Source organism: Mesoplodon densirostris, chromosome 2 (genome assembly GCF_025265405.1).
Source record: "Mesoplodon densirostris isolate mMesDen1 chromosome 2, mMesDen1 primary haplotype, whole genome shotgun sequence".
NCBI classification, from domain to species: domain Eukaryota; kingdom Metazoa; phylum Chordata; class Mammalia; order Artiodactyla; family Ziphiidae; genus Mesoplodon; species Mesoplodon densirostris.
The window spans coordinates 54,013,989-54,039,826 of record NC_082662.1 but is presented as its reverse complement, the minus strand read 5'-3'; the positions used below and the strand labels follow the sequence as shown (position 1 = coordinate 54,039,826).

General features: G+C 39.3%; 1 protein-coding gene across 3 annotated transcripts in view; it reads right to left on the bottom strand.

Moving 5' to 3' along the window:
* Window positions 1-25,838, bottom strand: part of NFIA (nuclear factor I A) — a 386,801-nt gene that overhangs the window by 41,777 nt on the left and 319,186 nt on the right. For 2 of the 3 annotated variants that reach the window (XM_060089880.1, XM_060089882.1), the window contains exons 8-9: window positions 18,884-19,062; window positions 16,456-16,621 (exon numbers count right to left, since the gene is read on the bottom strand). In XM_060089880.1, the coding sequence (XP_059945863.1) occupies window positions 16,456-16,621; window positions 18,884-19,062 (345 nt within the window). The remainder of the gene's footprint in view (window positions 1-16,455; window positions 16,622-18,883; window positions 19,063-25,838) is intronic. The other variant, XM_060089881.1, reaches the window with a different exon arrangement.

The window sequence follows — 25,838 nt, the reverse complement described above, 5'->3', positions numbered from 1 at the left end:
AGAGCTTCAGGACATCATGAAATCCAGAAAATAATTTTCTAGGAAGATTATTGTAGGCATTTTTGAGAATTCTGGAGGGAAGATTCAGGGGCATTTTACGATTTTCTGATAAAGTCAAAAGGGAAATCAATTTGCTTATATAACCTCATTGTAAAAGTCCTCATGGCAAACATGACTATTAGAAATCAAATTATGATTGCTTGCCTGTTTCTGAAAAAGAAAGGGTTTGCTTTTTTTTTAGCAGCCATTTTACCTACATGAGCAGTATCACCATGGACCATTTTCTTAACATTTTGAAAAAAAACATTCCTATAAGAAGCTTCCACCAGCTCTTATTTGGGCTAATCTGATCGTACTTTTTCTCCTTCTAACATATTTCTTCAGATTACCCAAGACTCTTAGTCTTAGCCACAGGGGTAAATACCAAAATCCCAAATCAGAATTTGATCCCATATCCTTCTGTGTTGCCCACTTAACATATGCATTGCTAATTCTATAATCCTTCACTTAGGCAGTACAAGTTGGGCCTCAGGATGATCAACTGGAAAAACGGTTCATGCAGTAGGGCCTCTGCGGATGCTGGAATCTATCTCTAGGGAGATTGTGGGATGGGCAGGGAGAGTGGCAGAGATCACCCATTAGCCCTGCTCTTTACAACCCTGCAGGTGTTCCCTGGGAGAACAGCCTCTATGTCCTCAGAAATCGATGTAACTGACTGCCTGCAAGCCAAAGAGAATTCCAACTTTTGTTGTTCCCAGGTTGTCTGGTTTTTTGTTTGTTTGTTTGTTTTGTGTTTTTCTGAATAAGAAGGAATAAGGGATGTGTCTGGATAGAGGAATCACGGCATTTCTAGATGAATCAGTTTTGAGTCTGTGACAGCCTTCACCCAACAATCATACCTGACCATGGTGCTAAGAAAGTGGTCAAATTGTTTTGAATAAAAGATGCTTGGAATTTTCCTGTTTGGGGGAAAAAATATGACTGAAAAACAAGATATTAAGATATTAAAATATTTGTATCAATGTCAGTTGATGTTTCTTTAAGATAAAAATGATATCAATAAAACCACTCCGATCTGACAAACTAGAAGATGTGAGTGCATCAGCTTGTTTTGAAAGTAGGCAGCCAGATTCAAGATCTAGTTCAAATTTAGCGACCCCTGAAATGCGTGTAATCACTGAAAAACAGAAGAGCGAGAAAATTTAGATAGATTTCTGTGTAGAGCTTGGGTGTGAAAGGAGAGCTGACCTTTGGACGAAGCCCCCTCCAGTGTCCACAGAGCGGCCACCAGGAGGTTGAGTGGCCAGGTGGCCTGGGGCTGAACGGCCTGAGGATAGTGATGGCCAGCTCCTCTGCTGGGGAGAGGGAGGGGGAGGGGGGATGACCTGGTGAGGCACCTTGGCAGGAAAGACAATGTAAGACAGCTAGTGAGCTTTGACATTCTTTGTGTGTGTGAGTGTGTGTGTGTGTGTATGTGTTAGATATTTGTCTTCTTCTTTTTTTTTTAGTATATGTGCTGCCGAAGCAAGCACAGACATTTGTCTTAAAAAAAAAATTTTTTTTGAAATATAGTTGACTTACAATGTTGTGTTAGTTTCAAGTTTACAGCAACGTGATTCAGTTATATATATACATATGTACGTGCCTATTCTTTATAAAATACATTTCCATTATACGTTATTACAAGTTATTGAGTAAAATTCCCTGTGCTATGCAGTAGGTCCTTCTTAGTTCTGACATTCTGAATTTACTTCCAGACACAGGAAGCAACAAAGTTCCCCAAAACCTGGCAGACACAAAGTTTGAAGAGAAGTTTGTGATCTGTTTCATCAGAGATTCCAACTATGTAAAAGGAGGGAATACCAATTCTTCATTCCTTTAAACTCTACCAAGTCTAACCACTGTGGTGCCTCAAGGAAAGATAGTTTAATATATTCATGTCCTCTCCCTCTCTCTCTTACTCTTTCTCTGTCTCTGTCTCTCTCTCTCGTGTGAACACTTCCTCTGTGCCAGGCTCTATGCTAAGTTTTATGGGAGATAAAAAGATAAGCCAGACACACGGCTATCCATGAAATGTTAGAGTCTAGTGGGGAGAGATGAGTACAGAAAGTGAAAATATGAGTGCCTAAAAGTAATATAAATAAAAATCTTTAGGATGTTAAAGGACAGAAAAGTGACACCTGGCAGGGGAACAGGAAAAGATTTGTAGAGGAGATGGAGATGGATGTGATGACGGGCTGTAAAAGATGTGTTGGTTGACAAGTTCAGATGGATGGGGGATCACAGAGGAAGCTGCATGAGCAAAGAAACCAGAGTTGGGTAATGGGGATGTCAATCGCCGAGGGAAAGGAGAAAAGATGGGACGTTGTGAATATCTCTGCCATAAGGTCAGGGAAGATAAACATTTAAGGATCAGAGCCTTGAATGTTTGAAAATGGAGGAGAAAAAGTCTATTGAATTTTTCCTTCAAGAGGAAGAAATAATTTATAAAATTATCAAAGATACCAGATTTCCATTCTAAACACCATTAAGACCATTAGGCATCCTAACACTTTAAACCTTTCCCCTCCTATCCGAAAATCAGTATACACTTCACATGTTCCCTTGTGTTCAGAAACTCAGACATATTCACATGTGCAGATATCCCTTTAAAAATGCTAGTCAAAAATTCAATTTCATTCAGCTAGACTTACTGCCTGCCCAGGAATGTGCTGGTTACTGGACAGGAGCCATCCAAACAAGCTTAGGAATGCAGACTTGAACACATCACTGTGTCTTCAGACTGCAGTTTTCTAAATGTTTATCGGTGACACCTGACGGTGCACGAGAACGCATTCAGTTGCAAACTGAAGCAGTGAGATGACTAAATACCTGATTGAAACAGTTTCTGCAATCTTAACGGCACTATCACATGTTACTAGTTTTTAAAAAAAGCCCTGTGAGAAAACTTTCATTTCTAGAAAAAAATGTGGAAACTATTAGAAAATAGATTGGCTAATTTCTAAATGAAGTCCATTACAATTGAACTCATTTGGGAACTTGAACAGCACTATTTCTTGCCAGGTCACAAAAGAAATGCTGGAGGATATTGGAGTTTTTTTCCTTCGAAGAAATCTATGAGTATCGACAAGTTTACAGGGCCTGGGTTAGCATTATTAATGTAATTATACAGCCAAGGAAACACATACAGCCTTTGCTGACACATGAATCCCCAGTATTCAGAGGTTTAGAAATTCCCACGTGAATGAATGGATATTGTAGTTTTCATCCAGATGTTTGGAATCTAGAAGATAACCACACTGAATTTCCATTACTTTGATCACATCTGTGCAGTCAGTTACCTCATTCTATTATCTCTGCAGATCTTTTGTCTCTACAAACAAGCTACCAACAACACAAAAAGACACAGCCCTCAGGGCATGAAATTAAAGCCTACTTATCGCTAGTAAATTATTACAGAATAACATACCCACAAGCCTTCTTCCTGAAAAGCTAATGAATTCGAACTTTAATATATTAGCATTACTTAACATGTATGGTAACAATTTGCATGAAATGTTTAATGTGCCAATAGTTCTCAAAAAATCATGAAAAGAATCAATTTAAGCAGATGGCTTTGCTCGGCTGGTCTCTCTACTTGTATTAGAGATCTTCATAGGGGGCAGGGGCTCAAGTGACATCATCATTTGGGGTAAAACGTACAGAAAGGAAGGTATAAGACAATTCATGTGTGCACACAGAGAGAAGGGGATCAGAGCAACTTGTAAACTGGAGGTGCTCTGACGTTATGTTACCAAAATCTGTGTGATAAAGAGGTACTTTACAGTGAGTGTTTCCTGTAAACAACCTATTTATACTGCCTATAATATTCTTTTTCATAATAACTTAAAGGATAGGAGTACAGCCTTGTTTCAGTTCATTTAAATTTATTTCTAATGACTAATCCACATTCTATGTCATGTATTTTTACATGTATACCCGCGTATTGTGCAACTGATAGAACATATTTATTGATCAGAAGCAACCACGTAGATGGGTAGGCACAGGTGAAAGTAATATTAAAGAGCCACAGGGAATAAACCCTGGATTCAGCTGGGGTTTACTAAGAAAAGAAACGTAGATCAATAGATTAGATCCCTCCCTCTTGAAAGGCTTCTGCAGCCTCTCCAAAGGCAGTGTAACTTTGGAAAACCACTTCTGGGACTATACCCTCAACAAATACTTAAAAGTACATATAAAGATTTATGCTCCAAGATGTTCATTACAGCATTACTTATAAGTGCAACAAACTGGAACCAACTGATGGAATATTGCAGCCATTAAAAATGTTTTAAAATAATAACGACACCATGACATGTTTATAATATGAAATAAAATTAGTTTACAAAACTGTATATATGTGTATATATATATATACGCACACACACACATATCATGATCAATTATGTTTAAACTATGCACAGAAAATGACTGGAAAATATGCACAGAAAGTGATTATCTCTAAAGACTGGGATTATGAGTGATTTTAAAACACCTTCCAGTAAGTCTTAATCTTAAATAAAATGAAGACAAACAGAACCTGAAAGCCCCAAGTAATATTTTTATTTTTACAGCAGTGCAAGGTAGTTAATAGAAAATGAATTTTAGAATCAGAAAATCCTGGATTGAATCCATTCAGTCTCTTACTAGAAATGTGACCTTGGCAAGCCAGTAACCTCTCTGAGTGTCTCTATATAAAAAGTTCAGCATAGTAAATATTATTTACTCTAATACTCCCAGCTCTTTAAGGCTTCACCCCCTCTGTGAATGTCTAATAGGCGACCCTCTCCACAGGAGCAATCCAGAGAGTGATCCCTAAGGAGAGGCTTAGCCAACAAGATGGGAAATCTCCAGAATCCCAATGTACTTTATATTAAAACAGTTGAAGAAAACTGCTAAACTCATCCAATCAGGGACTACTGATTCCAAAATCTGATTAAGGGCATTACACCCTGAGATATCTGCCTTCCACCAATTAAAAAAAATAATACTCAAACATCTCAAGGGTTAATGTTATATCAGACTCAAATATAATTTGTAAGGGTGTAAGATGGCACAACTTTTCTGAAAAGCAATTTGCAAGTGTGTATCAAGAGGAATATTCATACTGTTTGCACTAGTAATTCCAATTCTAGAAATCTAGCCTAATAAAATTATTCAAGTTGGGGACAAAAATATATGTTCGACAATATGCTGGAGCATATTCCATAGGTTGGAACAAAAGTTAACGGTCTATGGTAGGAGAATAAGTAAAAATATTTAAAATCACATTTCCTAGCTTTTTATTTTTTTATGAAGTAAGAAAAGGTGTAAAATATTCTTTAAGAAAATAACATAAAAATATTATATTCAGTAGGTCACAATCATCTTATATAAATATACACATAGACATGCACTGAAAAATGGGGGAAACCAGACCAAAATGTTAATAGTAGTTGGTTATAGGAGAATATGATTTTTAAAATACTTTTCTGTATTTTTCAAGTTTCCTACATTGCCATTGTTATCTTTATGAAGAAAATCTTAAAACTCATCTGTCATTTCTGTCATATGAAAAAGTAAAAAACTGAGGCAAAAATAAGACCTGAATGGGTTATGATAACCTAAATGAATGTAATCATCTATTGTCTGTTCTCTTTTGTAACTCACTCCTTCTTTACAAAGTTCATTTCCTCTCTCTTTTTTCCTGCTCTCATTCCTGTTTCTCATCCAATTCAATGTACCCAAGAGTTTTTATTGGAATAATTTAAAAGTTCTTTGGGACTTCCCTGGCGGTCCACTGGTTGAGACTCCCCGCTTCCAGTGCAGGGGGCACAGGTGTGATCCCTGGTTGGGGAACTAAGATCCCACATGCCATGCAGTGAGGCCAAAAAAGAAAAAAATGTTCTTTATGGCGTGTCTTAGGATTTTCAGAGGAAAGGTGTATGATATTATATCTTGAAACACAGTAAGTGTCCTGGTAGAGTAGAAAGCATGGGGCTTTAGAGTCCAACAGACCCCGATTTGAATTCTGGTTCAGTCTCAGTTTTCTCTTTTTAAAAAGAGGGCTAATGAGTCCAATTCTGCAGATTAAAATAACAATCAAGTGCAACTAAGGTAATGCATATGAAAATACCTATCGAAGTGCCTGATTTCCAGTAAGTATTTTGATTTTTCCTTTTCAAATTTAGACATTAAAAACTTGGGTTGTACAAAAAGTAGAAATACTCCACAAAAAGTATTTATGAAAAATTATGACTTAAGATAGCATGTGTGTATCTGTATCCAATGGGTTCCTAAAGCAGAACTTGTGACCAAATAATAGCTACTGAGAGTGAAAATGCTATCCTTGTACTCAATTCCATGTTCTCTGTGAGGGAAAAAGAATAGTATTCTTTACCAGAAAGAGCACATATTTTTGCTATCACACCCGAAGTTCAGGTTAGTGCAACTAAAAACTAGATGTATAAAATTTGCCAAGGATTTTATGAACCACCCCCCTTCCCTGCCTCCACTGTGTGAGTTTTGGTCACTACAGTTAGTGGTTGGGGTATAAAGAAGAATTTTAGTTCATTGGACAAATACTTTAAAAATTAAATAAAGCATTATATTTGACATAAAAGGGGATTTAAAACTCAATAATATCTTTCATCCTCGTTGGGCAAGGCACTAAAGAACTACCCCCCAATGAACCAGTTTCCATCCTTCGACACACAGTGAAGTGTGTATATACATCCTCCACTCTATGGCAGTAGGTATTTTATACATACTTTTTCTTAGCGCTCCCCTTTGCTTACTTAATATAACTCAAAGATTATTCCATGAATTCATACAGACCTATCCTTACTTAAAAAAAAAAGATTTATTATATTTTTGGCTGCGTCAGGGTCTTAGTTGCGGCACGCAGGATCTTTGTTGAAGCACGCGGGATCTTTCATTGCGGCGCGTGGGCTTCTCTCTAGCTGTGGCATGCAGGTTTTCTCTCTCTAGTCGTGGTGCACAGGCTCCAGGGCGTGTGAGCTCTTTAGTTTGCGGCACGTGGGCTCTCTAGTTGAGATGCGCGAGCTCAGCAGTTGTGGCGCAAGGGCTTAGTTGCCCCGCGGCATGTGGGATCTTAGTTCCCTGACTAGGGATCGAACCGCGTTCCCTGCATTGTAAGACGAATTCTTTACCACTGGACCACCAGGGAAGTCCCCCTACCTTTTTTTTTTTTTTTTTTTTTTTTCTTTTTGCAGTACGCGGGCCTCTCACTGTTGTGGCCTCTCCCGTTGCGGAGCACAGGCTCTGGACACGCAGGCTCAGCGGCCATGTCTCACGGGCCCCGTCGCTCCACGGCATGTGGGATGCTCCCGGACCGGGGCACGAATCCGTGTCCCCTGCATCGGCAGGCGGACTCTCAACCACTGCGCCACCAGGGAAGCCCTCCCTACCCTTATTTTTAAAGGGTTTCTAATGTATATCATATTGGTGGATATGACTGGTGTTACCAATCTTTTATTATAATCACTTGCAATGAACACTTGATGTATATCTTTGCTCATATGTCCAACACAATGCATGGCTTACATTTAAAATTTATACACACACACACACACACACACACACACATATAAAACGAAATTGTCCTCTGAAGAGGTTGAACCAATTTACAGTCCTCTAACAGTATAGGAGAGTGCCTGTTTCCCACACACTTACCAAGATTGTGTCAAGATCCTTTTTGATCTTTGCTAATCTGATAGGTAAAAATACCATTCGAGTTTTAATTTGTATTGCTTTTATGCTACATGAATGAGACATCTTTCAAATGTTTTCCATTTCTCTACGTTTATGTCATTTTGTTGTCTTTCTGTTGGATTGTTGGTCTTTCTCTTACTGACTTTAAAAAACTATTTATATATTACATAATTTAGCCCTTTGCCACAGGTGTTGCAAATATTTTTCCCACTTTATCATTGTCTTTTGACTTTGTCTATGGTGTTTGTTTCCAATGCATACATTTTTAATACTTTTAGAGTAGAATTTATCAGTTTTCTTTTCATGGATTCTGGTGGGGTTTTTTTGTATTATTTGAAAGGCCTTTCTCACTCCAATATTCCACAAAAAGTTTCTCCTATTTTTTCTTGGTATTTTAAGGCTTAATATTTCTATGTTATATTTTTTGCACCACCTGGAATTTATTTTGGTGTAAGGAATTTTATTTTTTCTGGACAGCTACTCAGTCATCCCAATATACTTTACTGAATAATCCCTTTCCCTCTTCCAATAAGAAATGTCACTATTATCATATACTAAAGTACTGTAGTTATGTAGGTCTCTTTCTAATTCAGAAGAATATAAAAAATTAAAATATAATGGGGATAGTAGCAGTACTGACAGAAGAATAAAAATCAATGTGGAAATAGATCAAAGTAAAGTAAGTTCCCTGGCACTAAGTGACGTCAGACAATAACTTAAGAGTAGATAAGAAAGAGTAGATAAGAAAGAGGAGGGAGTTCTTTAGAATTGTTCTGTATCCTGTCTGGTGTTGGCTGGAAGAATCTATGATGTTATAAAACTCTTAGAACTGTACTAAAGAGTGAATTTCACTGAATGTAAATTTAAAAAAAAATTTAAAGACTAAAGGAATAGTGCAGGCATCAGTAATGAAAAACTGTTTTGTGAAAGGAAGCCGCTAACTTTTTTTTTTTTTGCGGTACGCGGGCCTCTCACTGTTGTGGCCTCTCCCGTTGCGGAGCACAGGCTCCGGAAGCGCAGGCTCAGCGGCCATGGCTCACGGGCCCAGCCGCTCCACGGCATGTGGGATCTTCCCAGACCGGGGCACGAACCCACGTTCCCTGCATCGGCAGGCGGACTCTCAACCACTGTGCCACCAGGGAAGTCCCCCCGCCTTTTTTTTTTTTTTTTTTTTAAATTCTCTCTTGTCCTTATCCACTGGCTCTTCTCTGAAAGAGGAAATACAGTCCTTAGTCATTTAAAAATTGTGTAAATATGATATATCATTCACTGACTTGCTCTAAATTCAATTACTGATTAAAATTGTGTGTTTTACACATAAAAAAGTGTTGGTGAAAAAGAGAGCTGTCATTTGGGTGAAAACTCAGAAAGTAATTCTAAGCATGCAGCAACAGTTCAAGCTCTGGAGAGCACTGGGGAATAAAGAAAATCTGCCTTTAGCAATAGCTCCTGTTTGTCTACCTTTTTTGCTATTTTTGTCTTATCTCCCTCCAGATCTTCTACTCTCCTCCTTTCCCTGCTAACAAAAGTTACTCTCAGCAACAGAAACCAATCTACACTAAAGTATAAATGACCACTAATATCTTCCTCTGTACTATTCCCACAGGGTCTTCACTGCAAACATGGAAACTTTGGGCTCTGGATGCTCTGGCCAAGGGCATGAACTACAGGTTCAAAGTGGCTGGGTGTGAGTCATGATGCTGCTACCCTTGGCTGAGTGACCCTGAGAAAGTTACCTATATCTTCGTGCCTTGTCTTTCTCAATTAGGGTATTTACTTTTTAAAGTATGTACTTCATAGCATTAATGTGAGGATAAAAACAAGATAATACATAAAAAACATTTTTTAAAGTGCTTGACACATTAATAAAAGCTCAATAGTTTGTTCTGTTATTAATTTCAGACGAGAGCAGACAGTTGTGGCTGCTCGGTAACCAAAAATCAAGTCCCATTGCTTTGTAATTTGGCTACAGTAGGAGCTAGTACCAAGCTACCATGGGATTATATAATCTTGGGAAAGTAACCTCCACTCTCGAATCTCAGTTTCCTTGTCTATAAAATCCTGACCTCACAGGAGTCTTAGGAAGACGGAACGAGAAAACATACATGTGTAAAGAGCTTTGCTAACCAAAAAGCATTGAACATATGTTAATTATTACACTAGGAAATTTCAGTCCCCGTCAGATTATTTTCTTTCTGGTTAACAGGTTCAAACTCATTCATCAGATCATCATCAGAGATATAAAAATAAAAAAGGGAATTTGTTATTACATGCTTCTAATTTAACAGAATTCTAGTTTTAAAAAATCAAAAGTTCATGGCTAAGAAGGCATGGAGAAAATTGTTTATAAGTCTTTTATGCATTTTTATATTGAGTTTTTGTGTTCGTAATTAATTTAAAAAAGGAAAATATGCATGTTTTATCTTCCATCATAATTCAAAAGTGTTTCTTTCTTTTCATTATAATTCTAGGCTATGATGCCAATCTTCAGTTTCTTTTCTGGAAAAGCCCATTTTTATAGTATGTTCTTGGTGCCAACCTATTATAAAAAAATGGAATCTTACAATGCAATTAAGAAAATGAATAGTGGATTTTGAATTATCATACCACAAACAGACCCAAATGTAGTGAGAGATTTCTCCTATTCTGGAGCTGTTGTCCTCAGGACTCAGGAATATCCACTTGTTTTATTACATGTTTGAAAAGGAGTCCCTCCGCAATTAATGAGATGGTGCATGTGGAAAAACTGAATACACTGCAAAGAACTGCAGTAGGTAGGATGTTATTATAATTGGTCTCACCAGTAAGATACCTACTAGGCATCTCCAAATATAACTTGGTCAAACCAAACTTCTGATCCCCACCCCTTGCCCAGAACTGCTCTTCCTGCAATTTTTCCCATCTCAGTTTATGGCAACTTCATCCTTCCAACTGCTCAGGTCAAAAACCTAGGAGTCATTGCTGTTTCTCTAGTGTTTTTTTTTTTTTTTTTTCTTCTCAACCCACATCTAATGTGTCAGTAAATCCTATCAGCTTTACCTTTCAAATACTTCCCACCACCCCTACTGCCCGGATGCTGGTACAGGTCATTAGCAACTCTTGCCTGCATTATTGCAATGGTGTGCCACCTCCCCTCCCCGTGTTAGTTTTCTCCATTGTATTTACTGGTCCCTAAATTACTAGTTTACTTATTCTTTAATTATTGTTTGTCCCCTCCCTCCAGAATGTAAGCTCCACAAGGGAAGGGGATTGTCTGCTTTGCTCACTTTTGGATCCCTTGCACCTAGAATAGTGGCTGGCATGTAGAAGACACTCATCATATGTACTGATTTTTTTTAAAAAGCCTCTTAACTGGTCTTCCTGCTTTAATTCTTGCCCCCTGAAACCTATTTTCAACAAAGCCTTCAAAGAGTTTCTGTTAAAACCTAGGTAGTATCACTCCTCTGCCCCCCGTCTCACTCAGAGAAAATGCCAAAGTCCTAACAATGGCCTATAAGAACCTCCAACATTTGTAGCCTTCCTCCGCCCCCTATCGCCCCCCCCATCTCCCAGTCACATCCACATTCATCCACATCACCCCTCAGACCTGGCCTCCCCCTACTTTCACTCATTCACTCACTCTGCTCTAGCCACACTGGCCTCCAGGTTGTTCCTTAAACATGCGGGCTGGACTGGCTGATCCTCCTGCTCGGAAAGCTCTTCCCTCTACAGTCTCATGGCTCACCCTCTCACCTCTGTCAGACCTTTGTTCAAATCTCCCCTTCTCAGACAGGCCTTCTCCGACCACCCTATTTAAGTTGTATCCCACCCCGACTAATCCCAACCTCTCTGTGCTTCATTTTCCTACGTAGCACTTATGTATCACCACCTTACATCACTCCTACCGATTATCCTTATTGTTTTATTTATTGACTTTCTTCCTTCTGTAAAATGAAAGCTCTGCAAGATCAGGGATTTTTATCTCTTTCATTTCCTGCAGAATCCTAGCATCTAGAACACTGCTGGCACATAGTGGATGGTCAATAACTATTTATTGAATGAAGGAAGGAAGTGATATTCTCTCACTGGGTATCTAAACCCAGTTAATCAGCGGGAATGGAACCCATCCATTGTGAATTACTCTTACCAGTTGTTCTTTCTATTTGTCATGGTATCCTAAAGAGATTAGGCATAGTATATGAATCCTTCTCCAAACGAATCAACAGTATGAATGTTCTCCTTGAGAGACAGCAGTTTATTTCCACCCTCACTACTCTGTTTTTTAAGGCACTGGTAAAGATTTTTCCCATTAAAATATATTTATTTTATAGGCAAACATTTCCCTCCCCAAATCTGCCTTACCCTGTTTTCCTGGCCACAGCTGCAAAGTTGCATATTGGTGCCAGAGGCAACTGATTAGTTTAAAAATATATACTCTGCTTTAGGCTGGCATCCATTTGTATTTCATTATAAGAGCATATTAAAAATGATGTCTTGGACTTTTAACTGTCTATAGCACAGCACATCTGTCACCCCAGTTCATCCTGACAATCTACCTATGAGAGTGTGTAGAGCAAAGTATTATTCCAACAGACACGGGAGTCCAGGCCCAGAAAGGCTGGTAATATAGGTGATCCTGGGTATGATTTCCTACTTTTATTTTTTAAATCTTTTTTTATTGCAAGTCACCTTAAACCCCTCAATAGGAAAGGCTGTCCTAGGTTATACAGTTAGTGTTTTTGAAAACGCCTCAGTTTCAGACATACTGTTGGGATACTGAACATCTGTACTTAATACTCTGTTGTGATGTTTCTCCTCGCTAAAGTTGAGCTCTAATAAACTGACAAAGATAAACAGGATCCAACCATCCTGTGGTTTTAATTTCTAAGAAAGCACAGAATTTATGAAATGATACTTTTGCTCTAAATTTTTATCCAGTGGTAATCCAATTTTAGACACCCCCTCCTTCCACCCACAAGCTGGTTTCTGAAGAGAAGTTCTACCTTCTCGCTCAGACTTAAAACACCAGAATGATATTCCTACTAAACAGCTTAGAAGTCACTCACTCCAAAAAAATCTTACCTGAGGCTCCGCATCTGGACCCAAATCCCTCCCAAGTCTCTGTGGCACCTATGTGCACCTCTGTCCCAGTGTTGTCAGTGTGAGCTACCCGTTTCCCAGCTGTCTCCTGCAATAAATCCCACATTTCTTTAGAGCAGGGATGAATCATCTTTGTATCCCCAGGGGCTAACACAGTCCTTGGCACATGATAGATACTCAATATATGAAGGATGAATAAATGAATGAAAGAAAGTAGTTATCAAAGATGAATGTTAAGGAAGAGGGGCTACATCACTCTCGGTACCTTTTCCCTCCCATACACTTGGGCCTCTCCACTCCCTCACTTATTGTAGTGATTGGAGGTAGACACTGGATGTGACTCATCCCACCCCTTCCTCTCCTCTTTCCCTTAGGGAGACAGGTGCTGGCAGGAAGCACACAGCCACCTGGACCTCCATCAGCTCTACACAGGAGGGCAGCCCCCTCCCATGGGAAGGCCTGTGGTGGTCCTGCACTGCCAGCGACTGGGTGGGTTTGTTTGTGCTCCAGCATTAGGAAGCACATTCGCCTGTAGCTAAAAAATAAATTTTCTAATAGTAGAGATTATAGTCTAGTCTTCCATCTTATTTTTTTCCTTGTATTTTATTTATCAATTAGTTCAGAAATTGGGGCATGGAAGAGGATTTGTTTTGCAGGGGTTCTTAAATCTCTTCCCAATGTGGACTGGTAGGCTTTGATATTTTTAACTTGAGAGGCTTCTCTTATGCTATAAATTTCCCAGAATATCACTGTCTTAATAATAAAGTAGAAGATGGTCAGGTGATAATTGTTGTGAAACAACATATGACTGTGAATTCAGCAAACCCCAGAAAAGACCAAAAAGGCTAAGATTTATGATGATAAAAACCTTTCTAGGGCCTCCCTGGTGGCGCAGTGGTTAAGAGTCCGCCTGCCGATGCAGGGGATACGGGTTCGTGCCCCGGTCTGGGAGGATCCCATATGCCGCGGAGCGGCTGGGCCCGTGAGCCATGGCCGCTGGGCCTGCGCATCCGGAGCCTGTGCTCCGCAACGGGAGAGGCCACAACAGTGAGAGGCCCGCATACCGCAAAAAGAAAACAAACAAACAAACAAACAAAAAAAAAACCTTTCTATGCCATCAGTAGAATACTTTGTTTTGTCTACATTCCCAGAATCCTAGGATTCAAAAAGTAAGTTTCAAATTATTATGTAAGTATCAAACTTTGGGTCCCCTTTCCTGATATTCTCTTTCCAAAAATCTCTAAACACTGTGCTAATGAACATGCAACCATAACTGTGTCTGCCCAGACCTCCTCCATACTTCTTCCCATCATGTTGAAAGAATGCTTGAGGCTGGGCACAAGAGGACCATGGGTATCTTTGTATACAAGGCATTAGATCCAATCCGTGGAGTGGAGTCCAGGGAATGGACCCAAAGGTATCAACCTGACTGAGGGATTGAGTAGCTTCTACATGTCCTACAGGCATATTTTTTCATTAGCCAAGCCTAGAGTTTTGGCAGATAATAAAATGCTCCAATTTATTTGGTGGTAGTGCTTATGTGGCTGATTTCACATAACCCTGCCAGCTAGGTATTATCACCCATGTTCTACAGATGAGGAAACTGGGGTTGGAAGAGAAACAGAGCTAGCAATGTGAAAGGTGAGGGTTTGAGCCCCTATCCTTTAGACTTCAATAGCTAGCTGCCCAGGGTATTTCCACTCATCCACAGTGCCTCAGAAAAGCCCCATCCCCATTACTAGAAAATGCACTACAGATGCATGAGACATTGATGGTGGAGGTGAGGATATGTCTACACAGAATAAAAAGAACATTAAACAAAGCTTTTTGAGGGTTCTGCCAGTGTCCTGAACATACAGAGAGAAGATGAACAGAAAAGTGGTACCCAGAGGCATGTACAGAGCACAGTTTAAGCACATGGCTGCCAATGTGTAAGTCAACATCCCCAGTGACTAGATCTAAATAGAGTTTGGAGATGATTATTTCTCTGACTCCTTTGAAGATGTTACATGAATACACAATAAGCAGGACAGGCCTATGAGCTTCTGCTTCTCAGAAGCTTCTTTTCTAAGCTGAGCTTCCAAGATGCTTAGAGCAACCCTAGTTCGCTTCCTATGTCACTGGACACTCAAGAGTTTTCTCCTTTGTTGAAAAGTGTTGAACCACCTCTTACCAAGAGAGGTAAGCCTCCCCAAAACTGGCCCTGGACTCTCAATCTTTTTGCTATAAAATCAGAATCCACGCACAGGGCCACTCACTACTACATGTGTTATCAAAGTGAATACGTACTAGATAGGCCAAAGCTCATCCATGCCCATGAGAGACTCTAGACATTTTGGATTCAGTATCACCAAAACTAAATCCAATGAACACAGTGTCAAAAGAGGCTCATTTTTTCTCTTTGGCTCCTTCCCTCCTGTACTCAATACCATTACGTCCCCAGTGCTGAGAAGTCTGAATCATCCTTCACTATATTCATCCAAGTGGTTGTCCAATCTCAAAGCTTATGTCGATAAGACGTTTCTTCTTGTGCTCTCCTCCATTCAACTTCTATAACTGCTGCTCAAGTTCTTGATCTTAACACTTCTTTCGTGGTCTATGCTCATCTTTTCCTCAGTAGATTCCTTGCATTCAGCCTCACCTCCTTGAAGACCTTCTCTCCTTAGGGGCACTGTCACAGCACCCATTCTTTCCTGTGCTTTGATCTCTCTGTAAAGCTTTAGAGAAGGTGCTCATCACACCCCCGTCAAGGTCAGTTAAGTCCATCCATCACTTGGGAACTCTGCCTCCAGCTGTCACTCTTTTGGTCATTGTATCAGGTACTAAGAGAAGCCAAATTTATGTGTTTAAGCTACTTCTATTCCCTGTCATCTTTAAAATATCAGGAGAGCTGTTCTCCCTCTAATTCATCAAGTAATGAGTTGCATTATTCCAAAAGGTTTTGAAATTCTATATTCTCTGATCACGTGTTCCCATACTGTTCAGAGACAAGCCAAGATTTCTTTTCTCTTTCCTTCCAGTTTCATCTTCCATCTCCTTCCTCTGCCAAGCCTAGCCATGCAACTGCCATGGCTACTGGCTCTGACCTTCTGCCAGGCTCTTATTCTTCATGAATGTTCAATGTACACACCTTTGAATTGGTTACTTTGATCTAAACTTTTTTTCTATTTGATGGATGAGTTGCATTAACCTGGGTACCTCATCAAATGCTTTTCTCTTGGATTGTAAGTTACTGGAAGGCAGGGCTCTACAGAAGCATGAGGAACTTTTTGCTAATAAGAATCCATAAAAGTAGATGCTGTTTGATGATCATGAGGATAGCATTCAAAGCCACTCAAATAATAGGCAAAATTTAATACTTCATATCTTGACTTCAGTCCTTGGCATGTAGTTACACCATTTCATCCACCCAAACACCCAGTCATTTCCACACCTGATGTGGTTGGTAGCACCCTAGAGTGCTATTTGCTCTGATCTGGTCTTGGTTCTGCAAACTCATGCTACAGCCATCGCTGGGGATCGTGCCTTTCACTGAAGCCTATGCAGTGAGGGGCCAGGCATAGGTGTGCATTCACACGTGCAGAGCCTGACTGGCGACCGGCGCCGCATCTCAGCCATACTTACTTGGTGAGGTGGGGGACGCTGCACCTCCTTCCGCTGACGTGGTCGGAGGCTTTGTGTCTGGCACCGGCAGAGGCACAGGCCTGGCCATCGGTGGTGGCGGCGGCGGTGGCAACATGGGGGTGGGGAGGAATGGGTTGTGCACTTTGCCTTGGCTACTCCCGTTGGGCTGCCATGGTGGGAACCAAACAAAACACGCACAGGAGAAAGAAGACACAGATAGAACCATTAGCTGCTTCGGAAAACAAAAGATTCCTTAGGCACCTTTCATGTAAATTACTAAGTATTCTAGCTACTTGAATTCTTCCATAAGAGCATATGGATGAAGAGCTGTGGGTTGTTCTCAAGGCATTCCACAAAAGTACAGTCTTAGGCACACATGCTCCATGCATCCTAAACTTACCTCTTGAACTACTTTGACCTTCTTTGCATCTGATTCTAGAAAATGACCTGCCAACTTTTGCTTGGTATGTTTTGATTCTGTATTAACTGTGACTTTTGTCATCATTCTCATGATTATTAAATATTGATTTAATATATAAGTGTTTTATAGATTGTGGAATTATTCCATCACGTCTATTTATACAGATATAACAAAGTTTCCTAAACATACATTTGAGATTTAAAAAATATTTTATTTTCACTCTTCAAAGTTGATATTACATAACATTTAATAAATATGTTAAGTGAACATAAAAAATTTCTTTCACATATTGTATAACATCAGGCACAGAAACTTTAGAATTCAGCTGTCAAAATTCTGCTAAGGAAAAATATCACTTCTAATTTTGATTTAAATTATATAAGCATATGCCATAAGAGTCATATTTAACTGGCTGCCTGATGTTAGAACAACCAAGTAACAGCTCTTTAACAAAAGAAAAGTTTCCTTCTGAAAAAAAGCAATAAAATCCATTTATTTTTGAGTTTTTTGAAACAGGCCCGTGAAGGACCTGCCTTAAACCCTATAAAATTTTGATCAAAATGCAAAACTGGTCATTTGACAGTTATATGGGATGATGTCAGGACTATTAAAAAAAAGTCAGACATTTTAAAAGTCAGATGCTTGATGCTGGTGATCACTTCAGTTTTCCATGGCTTCCCAAGTGGCCTTTCTGCCTCTGGTCTTCAGTGACACTATTCAACCAACAATAACAGCTCCTATTTAGGCTCTAGTCCTGAATCAAAATTCAGTTGCTGTCCCAGGCTTTTAAGTTTAAGCTTAGTAATTCTGCAGAGGAAGTCTCACTGCCTCATCAACATTCACTTATATATTTAGTATTGTTCCTCAAAGACAATCTCATCTGACAGTCAGAATGCTGTGCTTTCTTGCCAACACACTTGCCTGTGTGTCATTTCTGAGTGGGCCAGAAGTCCATAAGTGAATGCTTTAGAATAAGCCAAGCAAATGAATACACAAGCAAAAAGAAAAAAGGGTCCATATTGATTTGTTGTCTAGACAGAAATGTATCTGCTAACACATCACCAGACATTAGTCAAAGCTGCCTGTTCTATCTCAGATATGCAGAATCAGGTATTCTTCGAGGGAAGAAAATCGGTGATAGGGTGGTGTGATATAATATTCTAAATTAGGCAATAATAATTATGGCTCATCTGTGGCTTCATTACAGTTATTAGGAGAAAAGGAAAATCGCATTTGGCTTTATGCTGGTCATTATTTCCAATTCATTGTTATTATTGGCCTTGGGATATAGCTATCCATTGCAAACATTTGGTTCTATATTTGAAATAAAATTTGTGATTTAAAAAAATCACTTTTACATTAGGAATATTGTTTCAAATTGTGATTTGGTTTATTTGAGAAACAATGAAAACCTCCATTCGAAACTACTGAATACTATTTAGCTTTATACAAAGATAAGTGGGAAAGATAACTACTTGCAGAAATAACAAACTATAATAAACTACTTCTAGAATCTTGAGTTCAAGTACTGGTCAACTTGATGTAAAGTGTTAGAGGACTATTTTTTAAAAATATCAACTTAGTTGATCTGAAACATCTGTGCCCCCTCCTCCCCCTACCTCTCCCTACCACCCAAAATCATTATTTAAAATTATTTGGTCTTTCTATTTTGTTAACTTCGTGAGCCCTTGGGTTAGTATGCATGAGGTGGAATTATCTGCCCACAGACCTTAGAAGGTTACACAGTTCACCCTTGAGATGATTTATATCCATAAACTTGACAGTTGCGAAGTTAACACAAACACTGTTTTTAAACCCTGGCCAATCCCTCTTAGAGTAAGTTAACTTTCCCACAATCTAGAATAAATATGACATTTGCCTGCAGTCAGTCAACACGACATCAGAGCACAACGTCACATGGTCATAAGGTCTTCCCTTGTTATTTTTACATTCGGTTAATATTTCTAAAGAAATCGAAAAAAAAAAAAAAAAAAGAAGTTTCCTTACATTGAGGAACCCCACCTGTCCAGCCTGCTGACCAGCATCAGGGCAGACAAGTTGGACAAACTCTTTCAGCGTCTCCTGAGGGTGATAGCGGATGGCTGGGTGGGAGAAGTAAGGCCCAGGCTGCTGGATGATGGGTGATGTTGGAAAATGAAGAGTTGATGGTGTCGCATGTGGACTTGCTGTAGGAAAAGAAAGCATCAGAGTTAATAAGAGAAAGACTTGTTTTGCCACAGCTTTTAAACTGGATTCAACTTCCTTTTAATATTTCTTCTCCTGACCCAATTCCTAGTAACTGCTCGGGTGACGGCATTTAACACTGGAGAGGTCTGAAAGATTTTCTTCCTTAAAGCTCTAAGACAAACATGGAGGCTAGATTAGGGTAAAGTTTCAAGCTGTCTTTCTATTTTCAGTGGACATGAGTTATAAAGGCATTAATAATCCTTGGTGAAGCTGAAGATTATTCATTACCTTAAGAGCCTTTTTAATGAAGCAGGCAATAAAAAATGTATTTGGTAGATTAGACCTGATTTAACTGATATTACATATGACAAATTCTAGTTTGCACATATGGATCCCCTTTCATGCTGAGATTTCCATAGACAATAATTCATTGTTAAAGCTCTTATACTCCTTTCAAGGAAATTTCTAGGGACTAATTCAGGATGAAATTTTTTGAAGTCTGTAGTAAATGATCACTTAATGAACCCATGCAATTTGGGTGCCTCACTTTACACAGAAGGTTTATGTTGCCTTTTTCTTGGCCATTTCAAAGCCAAACTCAGAAACTCATAGATGTTAGTTATAGCAGGAGAACCCACAGGCTGAGTAGGTAGGCAGTGACCCCTGCTAAATTGTTGGCCCTCTGCTCATACAAACTGATGAAAGGCTCAGACAACCATCACTCCCTTATATTTGAACCCTGCTGAGTTTCACTGATACAGGAAGAAGATTACATTAGATTTAAAAAACGTATGTGAGGTGCTTAATAATTTTTCCTGGGAAGACTTCTGCCCTTGAAGCGGAAGGGTGATTCGTGAAGCCTGCTGAAGGGTAAGAACAGCACATGGGAAGGGCTGAAGACACTCAAACCAAGTAACGCCAAGATGGCGGCTCTCACTCCCCACTGAGGGCCAGAAAAACAACTGCCAAGTACAAGCAGATGAGAGTATTTATTTTTCCTTTACTTTTTGCAGTTTAAATCTTTAAACTCAAGGAGGCCCTGCAAAGAGAAAACAAAGGAATACCCAAATATTTGGAAAGTAAGACTTTCCTAACATTGAGGGTGACTCGTGAAACGAAGAGCAACTAAGCGAGACTGGCCACACTTTCTACCGCCATCCCATCTGTCAAAAAAGGATGCATCTCTATGGATCCCCGGACACGGGATTTTTGTTCCCTACTGTATCTGTAGGACTGGGGCATTTTCTGACTAATGATTAGAGTGGCTAGGACTCTGAGGTTCAGAATGGCATGTGTAGTTTTTAAAGAGTAGAAATAGGGGTTTGGAGTGGAAACAAGAGTCCAGTCCATACGTTGCAGATGACCTGATGGGATCCTTTCATTCATGCAACCTTTAATCTATCCAAAAATATTCCAAGGCTCCTACTATGGGCTTGGGATACAACACCGAGAAAATACAAAGTTTTGTCTTCAATCATATAATTGAGGGCATCTTGAACATAACCCATTTGAACTAGAATTCTTGTCACCTTCCACCCCTCATACTGGCTCTTCTCTCTTCTCCATATTAGTAAATAGCTTTTCCATCCATTTAATGATTCACTGTCATATCCCCCGAACAGTGTCTGGCACTCAGTAAATATTTGTTGATGGTACAATGAACGATTGAATATATGAGTGGTACAGAAATTAATAAAGTAACCATACAAATAAATATAAACTTAAAAAAATATTTTTAACCTGGCAAACAGCCAGGGAGCTTGTAGAAAAACTGGTAAAACTTAGGGCTTCATACACTGAATGGTAAATCTTGGAATCCATTACCGTCTGAGTTAAAATCTGCAGCTAAAAAGTTAAATGGCTCTGGTCATCTCTTACTTTGCAAATTGTGCTTTAAAGAACCCAAGGAATTTTTTCATCTAATATGGTACGGTCGTCTTTGCTGGTAGCAAGAAACTTTGACCCAGTGCCCTGCATTTGACTGAACAGTTTCTAGTTAGAGATGGAATGTGGCATTTCCCAAATGAGTCTGGGAATGTACTGAGCACAACAAAATGATACACTCAACTTTTACAGCATGTCAAACACAAAGGTGGCAACTCCATTGTCAAGAGCCCCCAGGAAGCAGACCTTAATGATAAAGTGGCAATGCTTCAGGTGCTCAATGGAAAGTGATGAATGATTGTGAGATTATGAAATTGTGGTGGCCAGCAGAGAATGCTGCCCAAGGGGAAAAATTCACTTGAGCAAAGACTAGACAGATAAAAGTTAGAGAAACCTGACAGAGGAAATAATTCAACGGGACCATGGAATCCCTCCCTTAATTGTTAATAAGCATCCTTGCCCTCTTGTTGCTGCTGTTGTTAAATATGTAAAAGAAAATCATTAACAACTTAAATGTAGACCTTAGTTTCTTTATTACATTTTACTAAAAACAATTTATTCACCTTTTTCTTGTGTCATAGAGTTTATTTTAACATAGACCTAAGAACACATGGTACTATATGGAGTTAATTCCACAATGGTTGATTTATAAGGATCAATTAATTCTTAATTAATACCAGGAAATCATTTAGTCTGTAGATTCACATTAGACAACTGCTGAGTTTGCACTGCGAAGGGTCATCCTTCACAACCCCTACTTTCTCATGCCTTGGACATTCTGGTTCAGCCATTAGTCTACTGTGGAACTGGATATAAATCATTCAAGATCCTGAGCTTTAATTTCTTCAAACAGAAAACAGTTGTGTTACAGACATTACAAAGTACTATTAAATACTATTAAATACCCACTATTTCTCCGGATAGCCTGCTAGCAGCACTATTTTCCTGAACAATGATACTGCATTGGGTTCTTCCATTGCTCTCAAGCTCAGACTTAAGATTTCAGCCATGTCTAAATCTGGTTTTCCTCCTTCCCTATTTCTTGTTTGCTCCCTTTTATCTTGGATTAGATGTCTTTAGTGTGCCTAAGTTTTTGTCCAAGTGGTTGCAAATTATTTTAGAAAGTGTCACTGGGGTTAAATCAGTCAACAAATCATTCAATCAGTAAAATTCATTAAATGTATTTTGAGATGGTCAGCTCAGGCCCTAGAGAAGAGAAAATACCATTGTGAATCTGGCATGGTGCTAATGCAATGCAGAAAAAATGGTATGAGTCCAAATTTTTGACAGAGAAAAACATCTCTTATGGATGTGTGTGTGTGAATAGTTGACACAATAAAAAATTATAGCACATTATGTAAATGCATATTTAGATCCTTTAAAATGTGCATTATTTACTTGAGAGTCAATAAAGGCTTTTCTCAAGTGGTTACAGTTTATTGCAATGCATCCATCTGTATCCAGGCTGATGTTAATACAATTTTGTGTATTAAAAGGCACTACAAAATTGGCTGCTTCTGGGGTCTAATACTCTTAGTACCCTAGGCCAGGAGCAGCAGAAAGTGTCAGAAACACTCCATTCTGGATGGATCTCACTACTAGTTTAAACTTTAACCAGAGGCCAAACTAGTTTCAAACAACTGCTTGGGCTTTTCACAAAGAATACCAGTAGGATGGGAAGGAAGGAAATTTGATCAGGTTTCTTTGGCTGGAATGGCCCTGCCTACACATTCTGAACAAAGTAGCCACAATTAAAGAAGCAGAGACCCAGAATTTCCCAAAGCTGTAGGCTCAGTTATTTATTGCAAAATGATCATATTACTGGATACTTAAAAACAAGAAAGCAGGTCAGTCAGGTTGGTTTACCTGTTTTCACACCACCCACCCACCACCCCCCACAGTGGCCCCGATTATTTAAAGGACTCTCCTGGTTTTAGCTTGAAAGAGAAAAAGTTTACAATTCAATGTGATTGAGTATATATATTTTTAACTTAAAAAAATTCTTCCTTCTTTAAGGCAGAATTGATTAAGACTGGGAAGGAGAAGGTCAAGGTCATTACTATATTACTGTGTATGTTGAGAGACTTATGTGGTCCAACAATTGATTCTTGATCTGAGAGTCTACATAGGGAGGAGGCTTTATGGACACATTTCTAGCTCAAAGAAGATGATACCAGGGAGGCAGGGCCAGACAGGTTTGGAATCTTATATTTCATTCTAAGTCTTAGGAAAGAAAAAGAGATAGAAGAAAGTCACCTCTCTTTACCATTTCCAGCAGTTTTGCCCAAACTCAACCTCCAAGAATTCTAATAACCCTCCTGCATTTTTTCTCAAACCAAGATTTCACAGTTGAAATATGCTCTTCTATTTAGCCCTGACATTGCCTTAATTCCTTTATTTCTTATCCATGAACCACTGCAGACTCTCACGGACTGGACAGAGACTTGGATTCTTTTCATCTTAGCTTTTGCTTTCCGGCACCAGCCCTTAGATCCTAGTCTCTCTTTTATAGGAGGCTCCAAAGATAAGCTTTCAAGAGAGCAGTGCAAACAATAAAATCTAATCCTCCTTCAGGTGCAGCGTGCTCCTAAGACAGTGTTACACACAGCCTTCTTCCCTCACAGAATGAATGACCACTCCCAAGCCCTGGCACTTGTGAAACTTCAGTCTTTTTTTTTTTTTTTTTTTTTTTTTTTTTGCGGTATGCGGGCCTCTCACTGTTGTGGCCTCCCCCGTTGCGGAGCACAGGCTCCGGACGCGCAGGCTCAGCGGCCATGGCTCACGGGCCCAGCCGCTCCGTGGCATATGGGATCCTCCCAGACCGGGGCACGAACCCGTATCCCCTGCATCGGCAGGCGGACTCTCAACCACTTGCGCCACCAGGGAGGCCCGAAACTTCAGTCTTACTGTTAATTGACACTGTCGGTGGCAACAGGTGAGATTCCAAAATGTTCGTTTTGCTCTGTTAGCACCATTAGAAGAAAAAGCTACTCATCTGTCTTCAGCAGTAGGATGTTTACACAAAAATAACCATTTCCATAAAGTACAAGGTGGCATTAAGAACTCCTGAATACTCGTATTTAAAAGTAAAGATTTTAATAAGGCAGGGCTCTAAAAGGAGCAGAAAGTGGAAGAAAAAAATTGTGCTTAAAAAAAAAGCCTTCTATAAGGGCAAATGGAACCTGAGTTGTTTGGGTTGTCAACTACTATGCAGTTTGCTTCTTCAGAAATTCAAAACCACAATATATAACACCATGATAGCTTACCTAAAGCTGAGAAATCTATCTTAAGGGTCCATGGCTATAATGTATAAATCATGCATGAGTCAGACCTGCCATTTATGAAAGCCTAGAAGTTTGGAGTTATGGGATTTATTTCAACAGAGACACAAGGAACGAGGAATTGGCAATGGTTTTCAAGCCTTTGGGAGGTGGAACCTTTTCTAAATAACAAACCTGTGACTCAAGCCAAGGTTTTCAAAACATATAGTACGCATCTTTAACATCACTGAGAGGCATGCAAAAGAACCTGGGTATGTCACATAAGAGAAATATATGACATTACATGATGACTTGCAAAACACCAGTATTTTTATATTATTGCTACCAAACAAAGTAACTTGCTGTTACAGTAGATTTCCAAGATAAGTGAGATATTCTATTCCATTTGAGTTAAGGTACAGGTTCAGGGTAGAGAGCAAATTCCAATATCTTTTGGTCTGTTTTTAACCAAAAAAAAAAAAAAAAAAAATAGAGAGGGGTGAGGGGCAGGCCAGGGTCTTTTAAAATTTTAATTTAGATCAATTTTAGTTATTGAAAGACCTTTCTTGCTCAAATGCCCTGGTTTATAGTCTAGACCAGGGGTTGGCAAACATTTTGTGTAAAGGCCATAGAGGACACAGTTTAGGCTTTGAAGGCCTCATGGATTTTGTTGCAATTACTTGACTCTGCCACTAAACGCAGGAGCAGCCATAGATATTACATAAACAAATCAGTGTAACCATGTTCCAATACAATTTTATTTTAAAAAACAGGAAGAGGGCTAGATTTGACTGGTGGGCCGTAGTTTGATGGCCCCTGGTATAGACCCACATAATTCCTGTTCACCCTCCAAACACCTGCAACGCTCTGCTTGTGAGTTGTGCACCAGACAATCACTGTTCCTTCCACCTCTTCCCTACCAAACTGCATCCTTGTCCCAGCTGGCCTTTCTGCTGGAGCCTCACCTTTTTTGAAGGCTCCAAAGCAACCTGCTTGCCATCTGTAACTCCAAGAACTATCCACTGTCCCTCTTTGACTGTCCCTTTTCACCATTATTTAACATGCCTTGTGTATGTGCTGGTTTCCCACATCCATGTGTATATCATGTCAAACTAAACATATGAGTCAGAAAAGTAGTAGATAACCAACAAGGACCTACTGTGTAGCACAGGGAACTATATACTCAATATTTTGTAATAACCTATAAGGGAAAAGAATCTGAAAAAGAATATATTTATATATATAAATTTTTATATATATGTGTATATATATGTATAACTGAACCACTGTGCTGTATACCTGAAACTAACAGGACACTGTAAATCAACTATACTTTAATAAAAAGAAAAGAAAGGAAAGAGAAGAGAAGACAAGTAGAGTGATATAATATAAGGACCATGGACTTTGGAGTCAGATAGACATGGATTTAAATTTTAGCTCTATCATTTGCCAGCTGTGATTCAAGTTCCCAAGCTTCTCTCAGTTTGCCATCTGTATAATGGGGCTTATACCTCATAGATTTGTTTTGAGGATTCAATGAGACAATGTATATATAAGGCATATGGAGCAGCTCCTGACCATACGGTTAAGGGATCATCAATAAACAGCTTCTTTTACTTGTAATACTATTA